Source organism: Micropterus dolomieu, linkage group LG22 (genome assembly GCF_021292245.1).
Source record: "Micropterus dolomieu isolate WLL.071019.BEF.003 ecotype Adirondacks linkage group LG22, ASM2129224v1, whole genome shotgun sequence".
Taxonomy (NCBI): domain Eukaryota; kingdom Metazoa; phylum Chordata; class Actinopteri; order Centrarchiformes; family Centrarchidae; genus Micropterus; species Micropterus dolomieu.
In genome coordinates, this window is record NC_060171.1 from 33,284,337 (window position 1) to 33,305,954 (window position 21,618).

Sequence of the window (21,618 nt, forward strand, 5' to 3'; positions counted from 1 at the left end):
AAAATTGTGCCGACTACTCATGTTTTTCTGCTGTAATATCCGCGCATGAGTCACCTAGACACTTCTTTTCCCCAGATAGTAATTGGGCGGAAGCACCAAAAGTGGAGATCTTACGTTATTCTGCACAGGCTCTTCAACCAATCAGCAGGTTCCCTGGATTTCCAAATAACCAACCAAACCAAAACAGTTATGGGATAGGGAGAAGTGCAGTCAACCAACTTCACGCTCAACATTGTTGCAGCTTTATTATGGATGTTAGTATTAAAAAAAAGATACAGTCCTACAACTACAACAAGGAAGTGATATTTTTACAATACCAACTCTGTTGTTTTAGTAAGAAGGTCAGTCAATAATTGCCCTTTTTCCATCACACCAGCAACCACAACCAGATTTCATGCTACACTATGACGCTGGTTATCTTTCTGAGGAGTTGGAGGTGTGCATCCTTTTGCCTGCAGCCAGCAATGGCCTGCTTTTTTTAAATAAAGAAAGTTGCTAGGAGACAAAAAGACAATCAGTTGCTCTGACCCAGAACAGAGGACAATCAACATCTCTGTTGGTGACAGCGCTGGAATCTCTGAGTGCATCACCCAGAGAGACAGGAGCATGCACGTGTCTGCATACAGTGCCAGTGTAACAACTCGCGCACAGAAGACCTGGAACGAAAGGCATAGAGAAAGAGAGAGCGAGAGAGAGGCTGACCCTCTCAATCGGACATTTCTTCATAGCAGCTGGCAGCCATATTACAGAATTCCCCTTGACATTGTGCATGAATGAAAAGATCAAGAATTTCACCAGCTTTCAGGCTGCATTTTGGACCCTCCTGGATCCATCCTCTTCACTTAACTACAATTTTGTCATCATAATTGTATAAACTATGACTTTATGTTGGATTTTTTGTTTTGTTTTTCCTCATTTGAATCGAGGGCTGAAGTACAGAAGGTTTACTGATTGTAAAGGCAAATTGTGATTTGTGATATTGGTCTATACATATAATTCAAAAATATTTTGAATTGTATGACTGCTGTTGAATGTTGTCAAGAGTTGTATCACCCTCATTTTTTGTTGACAGTTTAGAAAGACTTTGTGCCTTGAGGATGTTGCTGAGACCTCTGATTTGAGGTCTGAAGGCTTAATTCTTATGAATATGGAAGATTTTATTGGACTTTAATATTTGTATTATACACACACACACACACACAAATTTTTCTAACACATGCACACAAACACACATACGCTTTAATTACTTGTTTAATGAAATGTATGTGTACACAAATGTGTACTATGATGCGCAAATATTTCACTATCTACAAATATGTATTTGTGATGTGTAAATTCATATCCACAAAAATACAAAGTGACTTCTACACACAAAACAGTTTTTGTTCATTTACAGATTGCTTTCTGTCAGTTTGCGGGTCATGTTAAATTTGTAACTTCCTTTTTACACATTTGTGGAATTTTGTCCAATGTGTACTGCAGAGATCTGTAAAAAAAAAAATATACACAAATGTCTCACTACCTAAAACATGTATTTTTAAATTTGTGTTGTGTAAAATCATCTCCACAAAAATAAAGTGCAATTTGCAAATACAGTATGTACGAGTTACTCTGTACACACATATTTTAATTTCACATACAAAGTGTTATTTATGCATTTGTGGATCTATTTTTACACACAAAACAGTTTTTGCACATTTGCGCATAATTTCCTGTCAATTTGCAGGTCATGTTACATCTGTGACTTCCTTTGTACGCATTTGTGGAATTTTGTCCACAGCGTAAATAACACTTTGTATGTGAAATTAAAATATGTTTGTACTGAGTAACTTGTTCATATTTGCAAATTGCACTTTATTTTTGTGGATATAATTTTACACAACACAAATGTAAAAATACATGTTTTAGGTAGTGAGATATTTGTGTATTTTTTTTTACAGATCTCTGCAGTACACATTGGACAAAATTCCACAAATGTGTAAAAAGGAAGTTACAAATGTAACATGACCCACAAACTGACAGAAAGCAATCTGCAAATGTGAAAAAACTGTTTTGTGTGTAGAAGTCACTCTGTATTTTTGTGGGTATGATTTTACACATCACAAATGTAAAAATACGTATCGATAGATAGTGAAATATTCGCGCATCATAGTACACATTTGTGGATTGTTTTCTTTGGGTTACAAATATTAAAGTCTAATAAAATCTTCCATATATGAACATCTAATGAATGAAGGCATGTTTACTACATATGTGTGTTTTGTTTATAAATGTCATGCAGGGGTTATGCCCACTTCATAGATTGCAGGAATGTTTTTGTAGTAGTACAATATCCTTAGTACAATATCAGGGGCTTGTCATGATACATCCTTGTCACAGTGCTTTATACTACATGTCACATGCACCCCATTCACACACTGATGACAGTGGCTACCATGCAAGGAGCCAGCTGCTCATCAGAATCAGAAACTCACAGTCACACACATTCACAGGAGCAAGCAATTTGGGGTTAAGTATCTTCAAGATGCAGACACAGCTGCCCCATGTGGCCCATGTCCTCACACAGTATCAGAAGGTGCAGGAGCGCTAGGTCTTTAACAACCACCAGCTCCGTGATGTCGTCATGGAGGAGTGGAAGAGAACTCCAGTGGCAACCTGTGAAGCTCTGGTGAAGTCCATGCCCAAGAGGGTTAAGGCAGTGCTGGAAAATAATAAATATTGACACTTTGGGCCCAATTTGGACATTTTCACTTAGGGGTGTCCTCAATTTTGTTGCCAGCGGTTTAGACATTAATGGCTGTGTGATGTGTTATTTTGAGGGGACAGCAAATTTACACTGTTATTACTGTAAACTCACTACTTTAAATTGTAGCAAAGTATCATTTCTTCAGTGTTGTCACATGAAAAGATATAATCAGATATTTACATTTACATTTCTGTGAGGGGTGTCCTCACTTTTGTGAGATACTGTGTGTGTGTGTGTGTGTGTGTGTGTGTATAATTCAAAACAGGGTATGATTTTATGTGAATCTTAAGGATCATGACTTTAAGCATACAGTATTTATATTTCACTCATTTCATGTCATTTTTTATGGTTGAACTTACTTCGGTGCTGCTACTTAACCAGACCAAAGTGACTGACTCTCAATACTCAGAACATCTTGTGATCTTGTGTTTCAGAAACCCACCATTCAAAATGTACAGCAGAAGTAGTAGTTGTCGTAGTTGTGACTGAAAGATGCTTCAACAAATGTTTTTTTTATTGATTTTGTTAAAATAAGGAAAGTAAGCCACTGTACTGCACATGCATACAATGAAACCACAGACCACAATACATGGCATATTTCTTTAAACAATAAAACACCATCTTGCTGCAACAACACAGATAAAGACACTTTTACTTTAAAAATCAATATATTTGATTACAGCACATTTAAAACACAACAAACCAGCAGCTCTCCAGGGCTAAATAATGACGGAATTAGACACACACACACACACACACTCACCCACACACACTAGCATGTCCAAAGGAGTTACTACTACTTATGCTACTGTCAGCCAATCCACACACTGTCATTTTCCAAAATGAGAACACCATAGTCAATAAGTCATTTCAAGCGAAATGAGTGAGCTCTGTTAACATTTTAGAAATAGAATAATTAAATATTATCTAAATATACTCTACTGTTGTTCTTAGTAGCTATCGGAAACTTCATAAACCATAAAGAAAATTTACAATGGCTGTACTTGAATTGCATTTCCCTCTTTTGGATGTACTCTCCCTCCTGATAGCTAACTCCCTGTAAGCAATGCATGTGCATGCCCACACATACATACACACACATCCAGACATATATTAACACAGTGGAATAAAGATTTTAAAATTACATCAATTAAACTACCAATAAACACAATAAGATTACATGGAAAATGTTTCAACTTGGAACATAATAATTAATTTATCACCAAATTACGCACCCCAGCGATATATAGCAAAGAACTAAAGAAGCATGAACAAGAAAATTAAAAACTTATCAGTTATAGGCATGACATGGACTTCCCAAAATTTGTCCTGCCATCTATAGCACATAAATCCAAAGGACAGTGGTTGGACATATTATGGAACTGATGTGAGCTGAGGCAAGCAAGAGATGTTTGTAGATGAAGAGCTTGTCAAAGAAATTCCATGTTCCATGCAACAATCTGTCATCTCTTCAGTATAATGATACAGTTTTGTGAGAGAAGATGCAGTTACTAACCTTCTAATGTGAACTTTAAAGCTCCACTATTTTTTCTTCTTTCAGTAATGGATCAGATGATAATGATTGAAGGAGCGATTTGGCATATTTGATATTGTTTTGTAGCCTGGCATCGCTAGACTAATTCGCAAATGTGTATAAGTCTGGAGCCTCTAAGTTCATTTTTGATTTCCAAGGGGCGTTATCAACAGGTGCAGAACAAAATACCAATGGATGCAATTGGATAGACCTATAACCATTCAGTGCAATGAAATGTTATCATAGGGCTGAGTGAAACATGAAAGTTGGGGCAGTGCTTGGTCCGTTTTCAAGCAGGACAAAAATTTGAAAAACAAACTCCTCAAATTGCAGCTGAACAGTACACAAAAAAATTGTCTTGATTCATATTTGATCAGCACTGCCTAGTTTGACAGTTTGATTTGAGTTACATGAGCCTCGTGTGTTGTGCACTGGACGGACCGGCAGACTGGTCCAGACCTACAACCAATCAAAGCAGCGAAACATGTGACTTTTTAAATCTGGACCCCATGACGCTCCTCTGTCAGTCATCGTATCAAACTGCCCCCTATTAGATAAACGGTTGGATCCACTTCAGGTGGAAATCTGTCTGAATGGGAGGGGGGCACAAACGTATCTGACATAGCAAATGAGACTGTTTCGGTTTACTAACTGCACTCCTCTTTCAACAGAACCCAACAGCAGACAGAAAAAGTTAGAAAACAACAAACATCACATCACATCACATCACAGCAGCTAAGAAACTTTACAGGATGATAATATGCTGTGATTTGATATATTTAACATGTTGTTACGCTTCCCCTAAGTGGCACAAAAATTATTTAATGTAGCTTCAATAAGGCTGCAAATGTTTTACATGATTTATTTTCATTAAACATTAGCACTGCTACATACATATTTTTGAAAAAGCTAAAATATCCTGGAAATTCTGCTTACTCTGTGGCAACAAAGAAAACCTCTGGGAGCATACAAACACAAATAAATGTTGTGTACTAATTATGTCAAAAATCCAACAAGATCCAACAGGATCAACATAGGCATGCAGTGCATTTTAGAAATACAAACAAGTAAAACAGTCCCATCGTAGCTTACACATCACTTACAGCACTTCACATAATCATTTGCAGTCACTATAATTAAAGACAAAGGATCAAAACAAATACATGTGGGCCATATTTAGATGCAGTATGTTCTTCCAGCTTTTAATATGTAAAGTTAGATTCTTTAAATTTTCCTTAATCTTCCCTTGGAAATATATTTTATAGCTTCAGAGTGCATGTTTGCCAACCAGATTTTTTAAAAAATTCTTTAACTCATATATCCTTAAACTAAAATATTTACACTCACTTTAATTGCAGGAATTAAAGATAATACCAGGGAGCTAATATCACTCAACACAGTGTATACAATTAACATGTGTATGCTAAGGTATTAGCATGAGAATCTGCTGGGAAATATGATGACTGGTGTTCTCATCAGTTAAAGGGTGAGCTGACTTATGGGACAGGTTTATGGAGGAAAACAATTGCCATAGATTTGAATTTATAAGTAACTGAATACTTCACTGTAAAATTTAATCACTACTCAATACCACTTTATTTAGAAAATATATATCATATAAAGAAAAATATTTCAGAGCTAACAGTAATTTCACATTTACATATTCAGCTGTTTAAATCAGATTCATGGCCATTATTTTCTTCTATACAAGTTCCCCAGAATCTGGTATACTCCGCGACAAAATACTGGTACAAAACAACAACGATTGTAGTTTTAAAACTTCTCTCACAAAAACAAATAGCGTCTGTGTATTAAAAGAAGTCACTACAACTAACAATAAATATGACACACTTCAAGTAACAGTAAACATTTTAGAAAATAGCCACTAAGACTGATATCAATTTTATCCATGTCCAGTACATAAACGTACATGTTTAACCTGGTTTTGCAAGTTTTTATTTTTAAAAAGTAACATATTACTTTTTTAAACATGTATAGAAATGTATGTATAAATGTAAAGAGGACGCTCCCAGTGTCTCTTGTGCCCATTTTAGAATGGGAGACATGTTAAGCTAAGAAAATCTGCTGAAACAGGCTACACGTGAGCTGGATTTCTGTGCTGGACCCACAGAGATGAAATCAACTTCAACCTTTTCAAATGATATCTGCTGTATAATGCATGCAGGCTTTAGACAACAAAAGTATTTTTCATGGATTGGTTTCTGGCTCATAGCTTTAAAACCTAATGTGCAGCACATGTAATTGACCACCTCTCAGTAAAGGTACTTCCAAATAAACCTCTGTCTTGAGTTGAGGCTTTTATCCTTACCAAATGACTGATAATAAGTGCTACAGTATAGCACCTAGCTAAGGTCAGTGGCAGAGGAGCACACATTAATGAAGAACTCTTGAGGACTGCAGGCAGAGAAGGGTTTCTATAGCTCACCATCTTAGACCTAGTATCACTTTGTAGTTGCACATATTAGATGTCTTTGGTATGTTTTAAGCTGGCTGGCTCACTCATAAGATTATATAATTGGCCAATATTTAATATTTTTTTAGAATATGTGTAAATACTGCATTTACACATCACAGGTGTGTCAATATAAACAACAAGACACCAGTCAGTGTCTCCATGCTTTCTACACCAGTTAAAGCTGACCATGCGTTAACATCTAATCGCCTTTTATTTCTTTCTTCGCCAGCAAGAGGTCAAAGATGTAATGGTTATGTTGATAATTTGATATTATTTGAAGCACATTTTATTTTATCTATATTTTGGATTTTAAAGTCCCATACCAAAAATGTCAGGATAGGATTCTCAGAGCACTTCAGTGTCCAGAGTCATTCCTTTCTCTCCGATCACTGTGTTAAAATGAAATGTCAAATATACAGTGTATACAGTGGATCACACAATTTCCACCCCTCCCAGACTTTTAACACTGTTTTGAGAACTACAAAATCTAAACTGAATTGTCTTGATCCTTTGCTCAAGTCTGTTTGATTCTGTGCTTGCTGTTGTGCAAGAGATACAGACCACGTGTTTCTTTTAAAGCTGTTACTATGACTTTTTTTAAAAACAGCTGACTGGAGGATGCATGACATATTAGAAAACATGACCACAGTCAAATAATTAGTGCTTTAATTAGTGATGCAATATAAAAAGATCATTGTCTGACCTTTTCATACACAAAAGTATGTCACATCCAAATAACTGAACTTCATTACATCACTAGGTGAAACAGAATCTAGGAATTCATTTATGGTCTTGGTTCATTATGAGAACCAGTTCGCTGTGTATTTTTAGAGGGTAAAAGTGTAGAATAATAATAGCTTATAAATTAATTAGAGTTAAAAAGAAAACTTTCATTTAAAACTAACATTTTGACATGGAATTTTGATAAGATTTTGTGGCCAAAGAAATGCTTCTATACCACAGTGTGAATTATGCCATTTACTCATCATCTCTTTCATCTCTTTTTATGTGACCTCAGTAGTCAAGGCAAAAGCTACCGCTTTTGAATCATGAAATAAATGCTGGTCAAAAGTTTCTTTTCTCTTGTGTCAAGTAGTTTCTGCCCGTGAGTAATCCACAGCTGTTTTGTCACCGGATGGAAAAAGCTCAGTTGAATAGTTATTCAACCACACACCTACAATATGGTGATACGGACATATTTACACGTTTTCTTGCTGATCGTTTGTTGTTTGTCTGTGTCCAAAATTCACTGTGGTATTATTTGTAGGCCAATCCATCTCCTCATCACCAGTTGGATCCACACCAAAGCTGAAAGTATCTGAGCTTATGTTGATGGGATGGTCTGCGTTCTTGTCATTAACTGTTGCTGTCTCCTGATGACTGCTTCCATTCTGCTTTGTAGTCATATCAGTTGCAGTACTCAGGATGGCTCTCCCTGCCTTTTCATCGGTTCCATTGTTATTGGCCTGTGAGGCTGGGGGGTCTCGGACAGTGCTGAAGCCAGACTGGACCACCGACAGCGTCCTCTGATTTATCTCTGGCCGCTGGCAACGGTAAAGCCCGCGAAATGCTGAGCGAAACTTCTGAGACATGACATTGTATATCACAGGATTTATAGCACTGTTAGCATAGATGCATGTCCGACAAAACAGGAGGAACCAGGCATCCAGATAGGGTGTTGCTACGAAAGAGTTGATCAAAACTAAAGTCCGGTAGGGCATCCACAGTAAAGCGAATAGGATCACCACTACTGCCAGCATCTTAGTCACCTGCAGGGAAGAAGCAGAGACATTCAATTCATTAAAACTCAAAGCAGCTATGATTAGTTTTTAGGGGAATAAAGCCTCAAAGTCAATGATAGGCAAATAGCAGTCTGTGGACCAAATGTGGCCCTCCAGCAAATAAAATAATACTAATACTAAATTCATAATTTACATCAAAACTTTTACGTGATTTTTCATAGATGTACTGTAGATAAATAATGGATAATGAACAACATAATAATGAACATGACCTTATAACCTTGATTACTGACCCCATGTGAAGAAAGGCATACATACAGTGGCCACTTTGTCTTTGTTTAAATGAAGTCTAATAAACTTATCAGATCAATAACACATATAAATAATATAATTCACTTCCTTAACATGAAAAAGTACCTGTGAATCGATCACAACAAATGTGTGTCTCACAAACACAAATAGGTGGCAGTTTAAAATAAATGGCATACGAATGACAAGTTTTTAAGGCATCCACAGCAACCACAAAGTAGCCTTGGCTTGAATTGAATTTGATTTGTTGCTCAAATGAAAATTGAGTTGATTTGTCTTGAACTGAATTTGAGTTAATACTAGTGACGTGATAGGGCTTGAGGAGGCTTAAAGTTTTGAACCCAGTCTCGAGCCTCCCTCAAGCTATCTGAGGTACCTCCAGATTCCCCTAAATAATGCAGCACGTACACGTAGTTTAATCGGCCCACTGCTGTACCTTGACAGGACATTGTCGTCTGAAATGAGTGATGAACATGATCACAAAGTCAGAATCTGCCCAATGCCAACCACCCATCAGGAATTCATGGTGATGAGCGCTAGAGAGGTGAGTCAAGAGATCAGAAGGTGGCCAAAGTCAAAATTGAGGTGACAACTAGGAAGAAGTGAAGAACAGAGAAAGCTGCTGTGTAGGCAGAGCTCCATCACAACAGGCTGCTAGGAGTGGTGAATTGAGGCAGAGCTGGATTTGGATCGTTTCCAAACCCCCACATCCCCAAAGGAAAGGCGAAGTGACACCTAGTCTGGGGGGAAATAAGAGCAGCAGTGGAGGAGGAAAGGACCTGCAGAACATTGATGATGAGCTAACAGGGAGCACGGATCAGATGGAAGACCGCCATGGAGTGGAAAGTGACCTGGGCTGAGCTGAGCCCAACTGGATCAAGTTCCTTGTCCAGACGGTCTATGAACCCTTGAGCTCATCCTTAGCTGCTGCACCAAGGCACTGAGAGAGTGGTGGGGCCAGGTCTTGAAGACCATCCAAGAATCCATCAGTGCTGGAGTTAAGTGGGCCAAGAAGACTCGCCATTCAAAAAAGCCATCGCCTTTGTCAGAGCCGGGGAATAGCCAAGACCTCCTGTGAGAACAACAGCAGGAATACTGGTCTCTGCAAGACAGACAGCTGATGGTGGACTATAGGAGGCAACTCAAGTTCCCGCAGCACATTGCAACCAGCACCTTAAGACCAGAAATGCTTCTAGGGTTTAATTTCACAAAGCCAGTCATACTCCTGGAGTTGACAGTACCCTGGGAGGATCACCTGGAAGTGACATTTAAGAGGAAGTTCCCCAAATATGCCGGTCTGGTCAGAGAATGTTAGCAAGGTGGCTAGAGAGCAAAATTCTCGCCAATAGAGGTTGGAGGCAGTGGCTTTGCAGCCTGATCTCTATTCAGAGCTCATTGCTCGCAGGGCACAGAGGGCAAAAAGAGGAGAAGAGGCACCCGCAGGCTAATTGTTACCCCATTAGTCCATAACTTCCCACCCAGTGCCTATGTATTGTATGTACTGATACATACTGTACTGCTACACTATTGTAAAAAAGATTACACTCTAACTCATGAGTAACATGCTGTACACTGCAGGCTGTAATCTGAAGCATTTTTTTACATAACCTGTAGCCCCGTATACAAAAGTACTTGCTCAACACTCGGTTACTACTTGTAGGTATTAAGAGAGGATAAATATTGAATGGTTAATTATAATCATATATCAGGGCCGCCAACTCTCCTGCATTGGCTATGAAACTCAGGATTCTAATGAATACATTATGCTGCAATCCTGCTTCATGCATTATTAATTGACAGTATACCGTAAAACATTGATTTATAGCCCGGGCTTTTATTTGCTAAAATCACTGAACTGACTCTGCCTATATTTGGGACAGGCCTTTAATTCCTCTTGCTCAAGACTGCCCAGTGTTGGGCATAATAATAATATTACTTTTCCCAGTAACTAAGTAGTGTAACTAATTACTTTTCTAAAACGGTAATATTATTACCAGTTATTAAGGCAAGTAACGTAAATCCACGATTGTGCGACAGCTCAGCTGGACTGGACTTTGTTGTCCATGTCTGCTGATAGCTTAACACTAAAGGAAGAATGGACTGTGACAGTGAGTGGATGTTTGAGCTTACATTATTTTGTTAGGAACCTTTCCTGCGTTTCCACCAAAAGAACCTTTTAGGATCTGAGGAACCTTTCCTGCAATTTGACTGAAGAAATGTAGTTCCAGTTTTGAGTCCTGGGTTGCAGTTCCTGCTCTTTGAAATCTTTTTTTTATTATTATTAAGGAGTTTGCAGCACTGAACTTTGTTGTTTTGTTTGACACTAGCAGCACTTTCCACAAACCCACAACAGCAGATTGAAAAGACCTTGGTTGAAACACAGGCGAAGTTCATGAGTTCCTCAAAATCATTGGGAAGGTTGAAAACAACCAAAATGCTTACATCTGCCGCCTCCTCAGCTATGATGCTGACACACAAATCTGCTTTATGCAGAAAACAATGAATTGTTTAAAATAAATAAATTATTACTTTTTTTTCTTGGCCTGTATGGTCTTTCAGAGATTTTCCATCAAAGCAGAAATATAATTCTAGGAGGGAGAAAAACTTTTTAAAATTAAAAAGGTCAAATCTGCAACAAATCACAAAATGCGTCGTTAGCAGCTTCAGCTAAAAAATATAATTGGTCAAGGACAAGCACGTCACACAGATCCAGAAGAATTCACTAAAAGTGACAACAAAAAAATATATTTATTACAGCAACTTGAATCAACATTATGACATGTCCAGGCAATGTCCAGGTAAACACAGCAACTGCCAGCTTTAACACGCTGTCACACCACACTTCCATTTTATTACTCATTGAAAAACTAATTTACGAGTTTAGGAGTTAGTGATAACGTCATTAATTTGACTGATAGTTCTAACTATTTAACCCTCCTGACATCTAAACAGCCATGCAAATGAGAGCTCAGCTGAAACAAATCATTTAGCTTAGTCAACGTCCAGCAGACAGGCTGGACTGGCCATCATCTAATGAATACATTATGCTGCAATCCTGCTTCATGCATTATTAATTGACAGTATACCGTAAAACATTGATTTATAGCCCGGGCTTTTATTTGCTAAAATCACTGAACTGACTCTGCCTATATTTGGGACAGGCCTTTAATTCCTCTTGCTCAAGACTGCCCAGTGTTGGGCATAATAATAATATTACTTTTCCCAGTAACTAAGTAGTGTAACTAATTACTTTTCTAAAACGGTAATATTATTACAAGTTATTAAGGCAAGTAACGTAAATCCACGACTGTGCGACAGCTCAGCTGGACCGGACTTTGTTGTTCATGTCCGCTGATAGCCAAACACTAAAGGAAGAATGGAGAATGAGAGAGAGAGGCGTTCTTTCCACAGCTGTAAGCAGCTGCTGCCATTATTGTGTCACAGTCTAAGACGCAAAGAACATTGCCGTCTAGTGTAAACTGTGCGACCAGCAAAATACTTTCAATCGCGAACATTTCTACATCTGATTTATTGAAGCATCTGCTGAAGCAGCACAGCAACATGAAACTTACAGAAAGAAACTCACTGATGCTTGGACTCATTGGGAGAGAGTGGCGTTAACGTAACGTTTTGTAACTACTGAATACTGCTCTTATAAACAGACTAGCACAAGTGTGCTTATGCTGCGGTCAAAGCCCTTTCTGACATGACCAACATTAATGGGCTAAGCAAGGGAAGCTGGTGAGGCACATACTAACATATTTCATACACTTCCATCACAAAAAATAAATTAAAAAAATTACATGAGGGATGTGGGGGCCTGTGGGCCAGTAGAGCTTTATGTCTAGCAAGGCCCCAGGTTTCATGCTCAGAATCTTCTGGGGGAGGACGCCCCAGACCCCCCTATCAAATATTTCATCCATAAATTTTTTTTAACTGAATTAAAATTAATTAAGCTAGTTTATCACTTAGTGAAAAGGTGCCATATGCACATTTAAAAAGCCTTTAGGCGACTTCAGGCATGCCTGCATCTATGTAGACTCAGCTGGGATTAAATTAAATGAGAAAAGTGATTAGAGGTTTTATACATCCAAAGAACTGCTATAAAAACCAGACCAGATGTTTAATGGAGACCTGCGTTTATTTATCAAAATGTGTTCCCACACCAGGCCAGGAAACGGGGTAGGTGGCAGCTCAGCTTCAGAAGTTAAAAAAAAAGAAGAAAAAACTGTAATAGCTTGCAGTTTTTTTCAATTGCTAAGATGCAGTGGTCAAAACTGAAGTCACTTTTTCAAAAGTGTTCACACAGTCTGCATTACCAACATGCAAATTGGCCAAAAAAGTTAATCTCACCTCAAAAAATTACTCAAACCGCCCAACACTTCATATATGTGGCCCAAGGAACGTTAACCTGAGGGAGCGTTTCCATGTTTCCATTTCTTATTTTGTGATTGTTTCCGTTATGGTTGGCAGTGCTGTGAAATACTCGTTTTTTTTTTTTCTTACAGTGCATACAGTGAAAGTGTTACTGTGAAACCTGTCCCAATCCAAACCCTTGCAATGTATAACTCTGTACTGCAGCCTTGTGCATTTTCATTTGCATCCAAACCGTAATCATAATTTACAAATATAAACAGTTTTGCAAATGTTAAAGATGATTCTAGAAATGTACCAAAGACACATATTTTCACTTTACTAACTGTTCTATAGTATATGTAACAAGAATGAATCAGAAATGCAGACATTTCCTTCAATATCCTTTTTTCCCTACACCACTACATTCAGTAATTTACTTGTGAAAAGCATGACATTTCAGTGCTGCAATACAGTTTTTGTCAGTTGTTTACACAGTAAAACTGGTACCTGAGACACAATGACCACAACCTGTAATTCATGTACAGTACCAACCCCTTGAACCAATTCTGCTAGAATATAATTCATTCAATACATTTTCTGCTTTACACTCAGCTTGCAGATTTACAGTAAAACCATATTCAAAACACTACGCACATTTCTCTAAGCAAACAGACGTTTGCCATCTTTTCAGTTTTGGACACAGTGTGTTAGCATCTGAAAAATATGCTGCAGATGTATGTGTATGTATGTGTTTTGCAGGTGGTGAAGTAGTAATGAGAAAAGAGTTCATGGATTTTGGAGAAAGAGATCATTGCATTTTGTGTGAAAGCAAAGAAAAATGATTCACAGTTTGGTCCACATCCGCTTCTGTTTCGCTGACTGGGTGAAGAGTTTTGACAATGTGACTTCAGATTTGACCAATGCAGGTTAGAAATTGAAAAAAAACTGTAATTTAGCTGCCAAGGTGGCAGAAGATTGCCTCATTAGTCTTTATCAGTAAATATGTGGGAAAGCACCTCAGACATAATCAATGAGAAAAATATGACAAATCCAAACTAAATAGGACTCTTTCTCTCTCTTCTATTTCTAGGCTGGCTTTCTAGTTTAATCAAATCTAGTTAGTTTCTTATTCAAAATGATTTGTTTATCTATTTTCATTTATTTTTCATTTTTCATACAATGTTGTAGCTACCTGTCTACCCTCCAGATTCCTATTTTTCAATGCCCCTTTCCCCACATTTCAGCAACAAAATCACTCCATGAATTCAATGAATATCTTTTTGCCAACAATTAAAACAAAATTCTGGGTAAAGACCCCCGCATACCCTGGCTATGTTTGGTCTCCTGATTTAGACTATGATATCTGGAGGTGGGCAAGTTTATTCATCATTGACATGATTATTGACTTGGCTTTTCGTCTATAAATGGTTTAAAATTGTGAAGATGGCTGCTGAACAAGATTTTTGGGGGTTGAGGAGTGAGGTCCCCGAACCCTGCAGGTGGAAATGTCACAAAGGCCTACTCATAAAATATAGCTGCCAGAGAAAAACAATTTGGCCGTGCGATGGATTGGCGACCTGTCCAGGGTGTACCCCGCCTTTCGCCTGATGTCAGCTGGGATTGGCTCCAGCCCCCCGCGACCCTGTACGCAGGATACAGTTGATGATGGATGGATGGAAAAACATTTTGACTGCTTTCAGGAGTTTGACAGGAGAGTGTGAATATGTACACAAAGGTTATTTCAGTATTTCATGTTTCACTTTTATAAGGTAAAAGGCTGTCGTGTGGAGGGGCAGAGTGACTCAGCGGTGTCTCAGAAATATGTGTGTGTGTGTGTGTGTGTGTACAACACCCTCAGCATGCCTTGACCTTCCTCCTCAGCCCGCCCCACCACAGCTTGGTGACCATGGTAACGGCTCAGACATTTCTGAACCCCTGCAAGACAGGGGGTGGGGGGTGGGTGTAGCCAAGCCTGTAAGACTCAAGTGATTAGTCTTATCAGTTGCCAGTAATGCAACAAATCTAGCCCCTCCCAACCTCAACCCCCCCCCCCAATCATCCATACCATTTAAAAGTTCTCAATCTACCTTCACTGTGCCGTAACAATTCGGCAGAAGCGTGGCTGCCTTTCGCTCAGCTGACCATGTTTTCCAAACAACAGCAGGGGAAAAAATGGCAAAACAAAGTGTGGCAGGTTGATACCAGGTATCATGCACATACCTCCTCTCAGCAAAAATGCTTTTTGAGATAAGGGTCTGTGTCTATGCCTTAAGCTGCGAGCCAGTGACATCAGCAGGTAGATAAAAAAGGAAAAACTCTGAACAACAAAGCGTTTAATTGAACATGAAGGAGGCAGGGAGGAGAGCTTTCTAATTATCTTTGCACTGCCATAATGAGACAGAAAGCATTGGGGTGACATTTTGAATATGCATATTATGACTGTAATTATGTGGCAGCAGGGTACTTGACTGCAGCATTACAAACAAATCCCATTTTTTGCTGATGGCAGCATCCTCCCACATTGAATCCAGTCATGGATTCAGTCATGGAATGAATTCGCATTTAGCCTCTGATGCTATCGACTCTCCCGGGGCAACAGTGACCAAGCTTCCACATTGCTCTTCCTCTACATGCACTTAAGGAGATCACAGACATAAAGAAACTCTCAGAGATTAAAACTATACAGCAATCTCACATCACACCGTATTAATCTCCAATCATAAAAGTGTCATTCTTTGGCATACACAAGTTTATCAAACTCTTATCAGATTGATTTGGCTTATCAAACGATGAATGAAAGAGCATGAAGTGCCTATTGAAGAACTGAGAGTAAAATCATCTGCGGTATTAAGCACACTTCAATGTAAATCCCAAATCACATTATGCAAATCCTCAGCTCCTAGATGGAGCCCCTTGAACACACGAGATTAGGATCTTCTTTCTACTCTCGCGTGATAGTTCAGTGTCACTGTGTTGCAGTGCAGAGACCGAGTCACAGTGACACCAAAATAACCAATGCTAGAGGTTACATGGGAAGGTAAAGCCTCAGGACACATTAAATGGAAGGGTTATTGTTTAATCTGTTAGTGACTTCTAGAAAAGCCAGACGCAGTTCTTAGTTACATCATGGGAGGAGTCCAGAAGTAAAATTGCCATTCATTTTCTGCAGCGACATTGTTTGATGACTTTTACAAGCCTGTACAAACAAATGTATTTAAATAAACTATTGGGGAAAAAATAGTAATACGTAAGTAAGGTCTCACTCACAGTTACCTGACTATTTAGTTCCTTTCAGCTCTACAGAGCGTTTTAGCATCGTCCGCTTGTTGTTTTGGTTTTGGGGACTACAAACTGTCTGTATGGTTCACGCTCACTACTCTCATCAACCTCATTTCCAGGATCTGTTTTAGCAGAAAAACTCACTGAAAAGCCCACTGTACTCTACTTGCCCAGTCCCAAACAGCAAATAGACAAAGTAAGACCATGTTGGTGAATATGGTGAAGCATTTAGCAGCAAAAGAGCCATATATTTTTCTCAAGAGTTGGTGTACACAAAAATCAATAGGAGAGTCATTATTGGATTTGCATCCATCAGGTGGACAGAAGCGCAACACCAAATGAATGTATTCATTGCTCTGTGTGTGCTGCATGTGTAAATAAACAACTTTTTGCAACAACCTTAACAGGTTTATAGGGTGATAATAGGTCATTGTTGTATTTACAGTTTGTTTCGGGTGCTCCCAAGTGGCCAAAAACTACAATTAATATTAACCCTTAATATTTCAGGTATATTTTTAACATATAGTTATTACAATACAGATCTCAAAGTTCAATTCGAAATCCTGTGTCAGTCACTGGGAGCAGCAAACACTCCTTGAGCGTCTCCTTTGTCAAAAATGCACCAGAAGAAAGGACTCTCCTAGATTTTTTACAAACAGACCCTGGGCTTCCTCAATACCCAATACTCAATGAGTGTCTAGCCTATAATTGGTAACTGTCCTGTCAGTGCTGCTGGGGAAAGGAACGCCCACTGTGTGGGAACCAGACAAACTCGCGTCCTGTCTTGTGTGCAAAGAACACACCAAATTACACATTTTATCAGCCTCTGTCCAGGTTTACAAAAGAACGAACATGATGGAAGAGATTTCAGAGAGAATGTTTTGCAGCCTGGGCTGTGTGTTTACTGTGTACTGCGTGGGCCTCAAGGTTCTTCTTCCTGCCTTTCATCAGTGCCAGGGTCCCTGAGCAACCCACAGCAGTTTGGATTGATGTGATGGTTTTAACTTCAGCTCTATACATCATTAGACCAGCATTCATGTGGATACCTCAGTCACTCAGGAGGAAGAAAAGCACGGGGAAACTATTTCTCACAGATAACATAACATTGAATGAAGTATGTGACGACTTTCCGTAATTGTGTTTTTTCAATGTGTAGATTTGACCTTTCTGTGGTGCATCTGTGGTGTGATGATGCAGCCTTGCATAGTTAAGCAATGTGGTTCCTTGACAAAATAAACTATTTTCAAAGAGTTTCTCTCAAAAATGTATGGTAATAATGTCAGAGAATATTCAGGTTCTTGTAGATTTGGGACTTTCTTCCCACAAAATGTACCTCTTTTCTTTATTGGATTATTACCTCTCTTCCCTGGCTCTGTATTTTTTAAACCTACATTGGCCCTAATGTGCTGTTGTACCTTTACATCTCAGTCATATTGCAAAGAAAAGAAGAGTCCATAAGACAAAATAGAGAATTAAAACAAAAACACTGTAAAGTTACTTACAAATGTACTCCAAGCGCTGCCAACAAGCCCTCCTGGCTTTGTTGGCCAATTCAATTGTTTGATTTGGCCACTAATGTTTCTTTACACTCCTCATACATTAACATTGTGCATTCTTCTGTGGAAAATATGAAGCATGAGCCATTATGAAAAAACTGCCTGAGTTGCCAAACACAACCCTTTTATGCAAACTTGCACAAAGTCCAGTTGACAATGAATCAACTAACATCTTATTTATCGTCGTAGTAAGCAGTCAGAATTTGTCAACCCTGACTTTCCTTGATAACAGAGTTCAATCTGAGTAGGTGAAATCCCCTTTGTAGTACAGGCCTCTGTGGGAGACTCAATGGACTGACAAAACATGTGAAGGTGTAGCGGGGCTTAAGTACTTTAACCATAGGCTTTAATTCAATTCTCTACAACATACAGAGTGTGGTCGCATATACGCAGAGATAAACACTCTATAGCATATTACTTTGGCACAGTCTGAATCTGCAAAAAAGGCTGCCTGACAACTCTCTTCACCTGCAAGCTTCATAACAGCAAAAACACTAACAGAGTGGAGGATCATTTTGTTGGCATTCCACCTGACATTCTATTAGCAGGAAGATTTTGACAGCGTTATTTTAAAAAACAATCCGAGAGCAGAGCAAAAGTTTGAGAACAGAGTTTCATGAGCGCACACAAACAGCATGAGCGCGAGAAGAACGGCTAAAGCTGGAGCGCAGGAGATCTGTGCAAGCAACAAGCAAGAAGCAGAGCAAATCTAAGCTCAAGTAGGGGCCATTTGAGTGTAAGGGCAGGTTATTAAGGGAAAGCGTTACAAAATCTGAACGTAAAATCAATAAATTATGCTCTCAAATTGAAAGACCACGCTCTTGAATAAAGATAGGAAATGAATCCTATTAGATGTCAGATATATAATATATATATATATAATATAATATAATTCTCAAAGCAGCCACAAAATGCACCTCTAACTTCAGACACATGCAGAGGGGGGTGCGCTGGGTGCTTGAGCACCTGCCCTTTTGCCCTTTGATGCCCAAAGTACCCTATTTTCAGTGCAAAATGTCCTTTATTTATTTATTTTTAAATTTGTAAGGCCCTTTTGTGAAGGCCTGCCCAATCAAACTATTAGTAAAATGAATGAATAATAATTTTGCAGTAAATAAAATGACCCACATGATGACCTTTCACCTGATGACCTCATCCGTGACGAGCCCTCCCGCTCAGACACTGTTAGTGATTCAGCAGCTCTGCCTACAGGACACCTTCGATTCCACCGGTAAGAGGGGTTTGCCGCAATGTGCTTGTTGTGGGTTTTTGGATAAATTTTACAAGAAAGACGCAAAGAGAGCAGCACAGTTGTTGTATATTGCTGTGTGTCGCCTCTACGTGCAGATGAACAAAGGTGGTCTGTTCACTTCGTTCTTGCTGTTTGAGGGAGAAAAGTTTCACGAGCGTTGAGAGGTGTGGTCTTTTTTATGTAATTTAACTAAAAACTTTTCACTTGAACTACGATTATTACGGTAACTTAATAAAAAAATGTCAGTGTCAATGAAGCATATTCATGACATCAAAGTAAAGAGTGAAGATGAAAGGACTCTATTAGATTTCAGAAAAAGGTATGAAATGTTAAGGTGGGAGATTAGGCTAATGCTAGTTTATTTATTTATATTTATGATTAGACATATAGCCAATAAAAATCCAAATATATCACAGATTCACAATGCAATATATAAAATCATTATCACAATATTGCATACTGTGGACACACAAGCAAACAACACAGACACACACAACTCTGTCCATAGATTTGTTTGTCTCATTCTTACCCCTGCCATGGCCACCCTCATCCTTTCCCCTGTTAATGTTTCCTTCTCAGGTTAAACCCACACTTTTTTGAATCTGGCATCTTATTTCCTCTACCTGCAGCTCTTGGTGTGCAACAGTCTCTGTGAGCGTTTCCCTCTTATTTTATCATAGCAGTCAGCCTTGGCAGCAGCTGCAGCACTACAGCAGGTAAGTCACTCAGCCAGTTTCAAACACTCAACAATCTTTATATCTTGTCATGGTCACATAATTGTTTAATCAGCTAATATATATGCTATGTTTGTTTTAATATCTCTAGTCACAGATCACCTCCAGTAGTATCAGCAGCAGCAGTAGCAGCAACAACATCCCCTGCAACCCCTCAACAGCAGCTGTCCCCTGTAAGTTATGTCAGCCCACAGTGTTTTAAAGTTAGAGCTGGTAATATGCACACATCTGGCGCAAAATTTGCCCCTTTCTGTGCTAGTGAGCCTAATTTCAAAAAAAGTCCAATAGCAGCACTAATACCCACACACAGTGATATCAATGCGTCTTCAGGTGGTGGTATCTGAAGCGCATTTATAAGGGGTTCGACACAGAGAATTTCCAGTGATCATGGTAAATGTGTTTGTAGCCAGGCAAAGCAAAAACATGTCACAGTAGTGGTGGAAGTACAAAGTAGTAAAGATACCACATGAAAAATGTTAATTCAATTATAGATATTTTCTATATATTAATGTTTTCAGCTATGTCAGGCTCATTCAAACGGACTCTTTCAATACATTTTCAAATATAAAATACTAGGTATAAAATGAATTCCCTGCTTCCCATCTTGCATAAGTCCAGAGTTGTAACTAAACCATGACTGAGAGACAGATAATCACTGTCTTGTTTTAGAATGATATGCGCCTATGAGGAGTGCCCTCACATCTGTGTCTGGACTGGTCCCACAGATGTTTCTTGCTGGAATTTCATTGTTCAGTCACAGTCTGACAAGCAACCAAGACACAAACAGCTGGGTAAGCAGGACAGACAAAGAGAGACGCACTGCAGATACATACGTACATACATGCACATACATATGTACATACTCACTTGCACTCACTGTTTCTCATTTGTTCCTGAATTTCTTTGGATCGCAGCATGATGTCCAGCTTTTGAGGATATTTTGGTCTACTTCACTTGTCAGGCTTGTCAGGCAGGTCCTATTTAAGTGATTTCTAGATTGAGAACATGTGTGGCAGTAATCCTACATGGGGGCCATGTAGGTTTGGATTTTCCTCCCCTTATTATTTTTGTTTACTTGTCAGATGAAACTCATCAGTTAGCTAAACTTCAAATGTGCCTTCAGGATGTTAAAACCTGGATGACCTGTAATTTTCTAATGTTAAACTCAGATAAAACTGAAGTTATTGCTCTGGGGCCTAAGCACCTCCGTGACGCAATATCTAAAGATATAGTTTCCCTTGATGGCGTCGCCTTGGCCTCCAGCACCACTGTGAGGAATCTTGGAGTTATCTTTGATCAGGACATGTCGTTTAAGTCTCACATTAAGCAAATTTCAAGGACCGCCTTTTTTCACCTACGTAATATTGCGAAAATCAGGAACATCCTGTCTAAAAATGATGCAGAAAAACTAGTCCATGCATTTGTTACTTCTAGGCTGGATTACTGCAATTCCTTATTATCAGGCTGCTCGAAAAAGTCCGTTAAGACTCTTCAGCTGATCCAGAATGCTGCAGCTCGTGTTCTGACAGGAACCAGGAAAAGAGATCATATTTCTCCTGTTTTAGCTTCTTTGCATTGGCTTCCAGTAAAATCCAGAATAGAATTTAAAATCATTCTTCTTACCTACAAAGCTC

General features: G+C 38.8%; 1 protein-coding gene across 2 annotated transcripts in view; it reads right to left on the minus strand.

Moving 5' to 3' along the window:
* Positions 1-7,535: 7,535 nt before the first annotated feature.
* trhr2 (thyrotropin releasing hormone receptor 2) overlaps positions 7,536-21,618 on the minus strand; it is a 31,253-nt gene continuing 17,170 nt past the window's right edge. For both annotated transcript variants that reach the window (XM_046036783.1, XM_046036784.1), the window contains exon 6: positions 7,536-8,525. In XM_046036783.1, the coding sequence (XP_045892739.1) occupies positions 7,956-8,525 (570 nt within the window). In that variant the 3' untranslated portion in view covers positions 7,536-7,955. The remainder of the gene's footprint in view (positions 8,526-21,618) is intronic.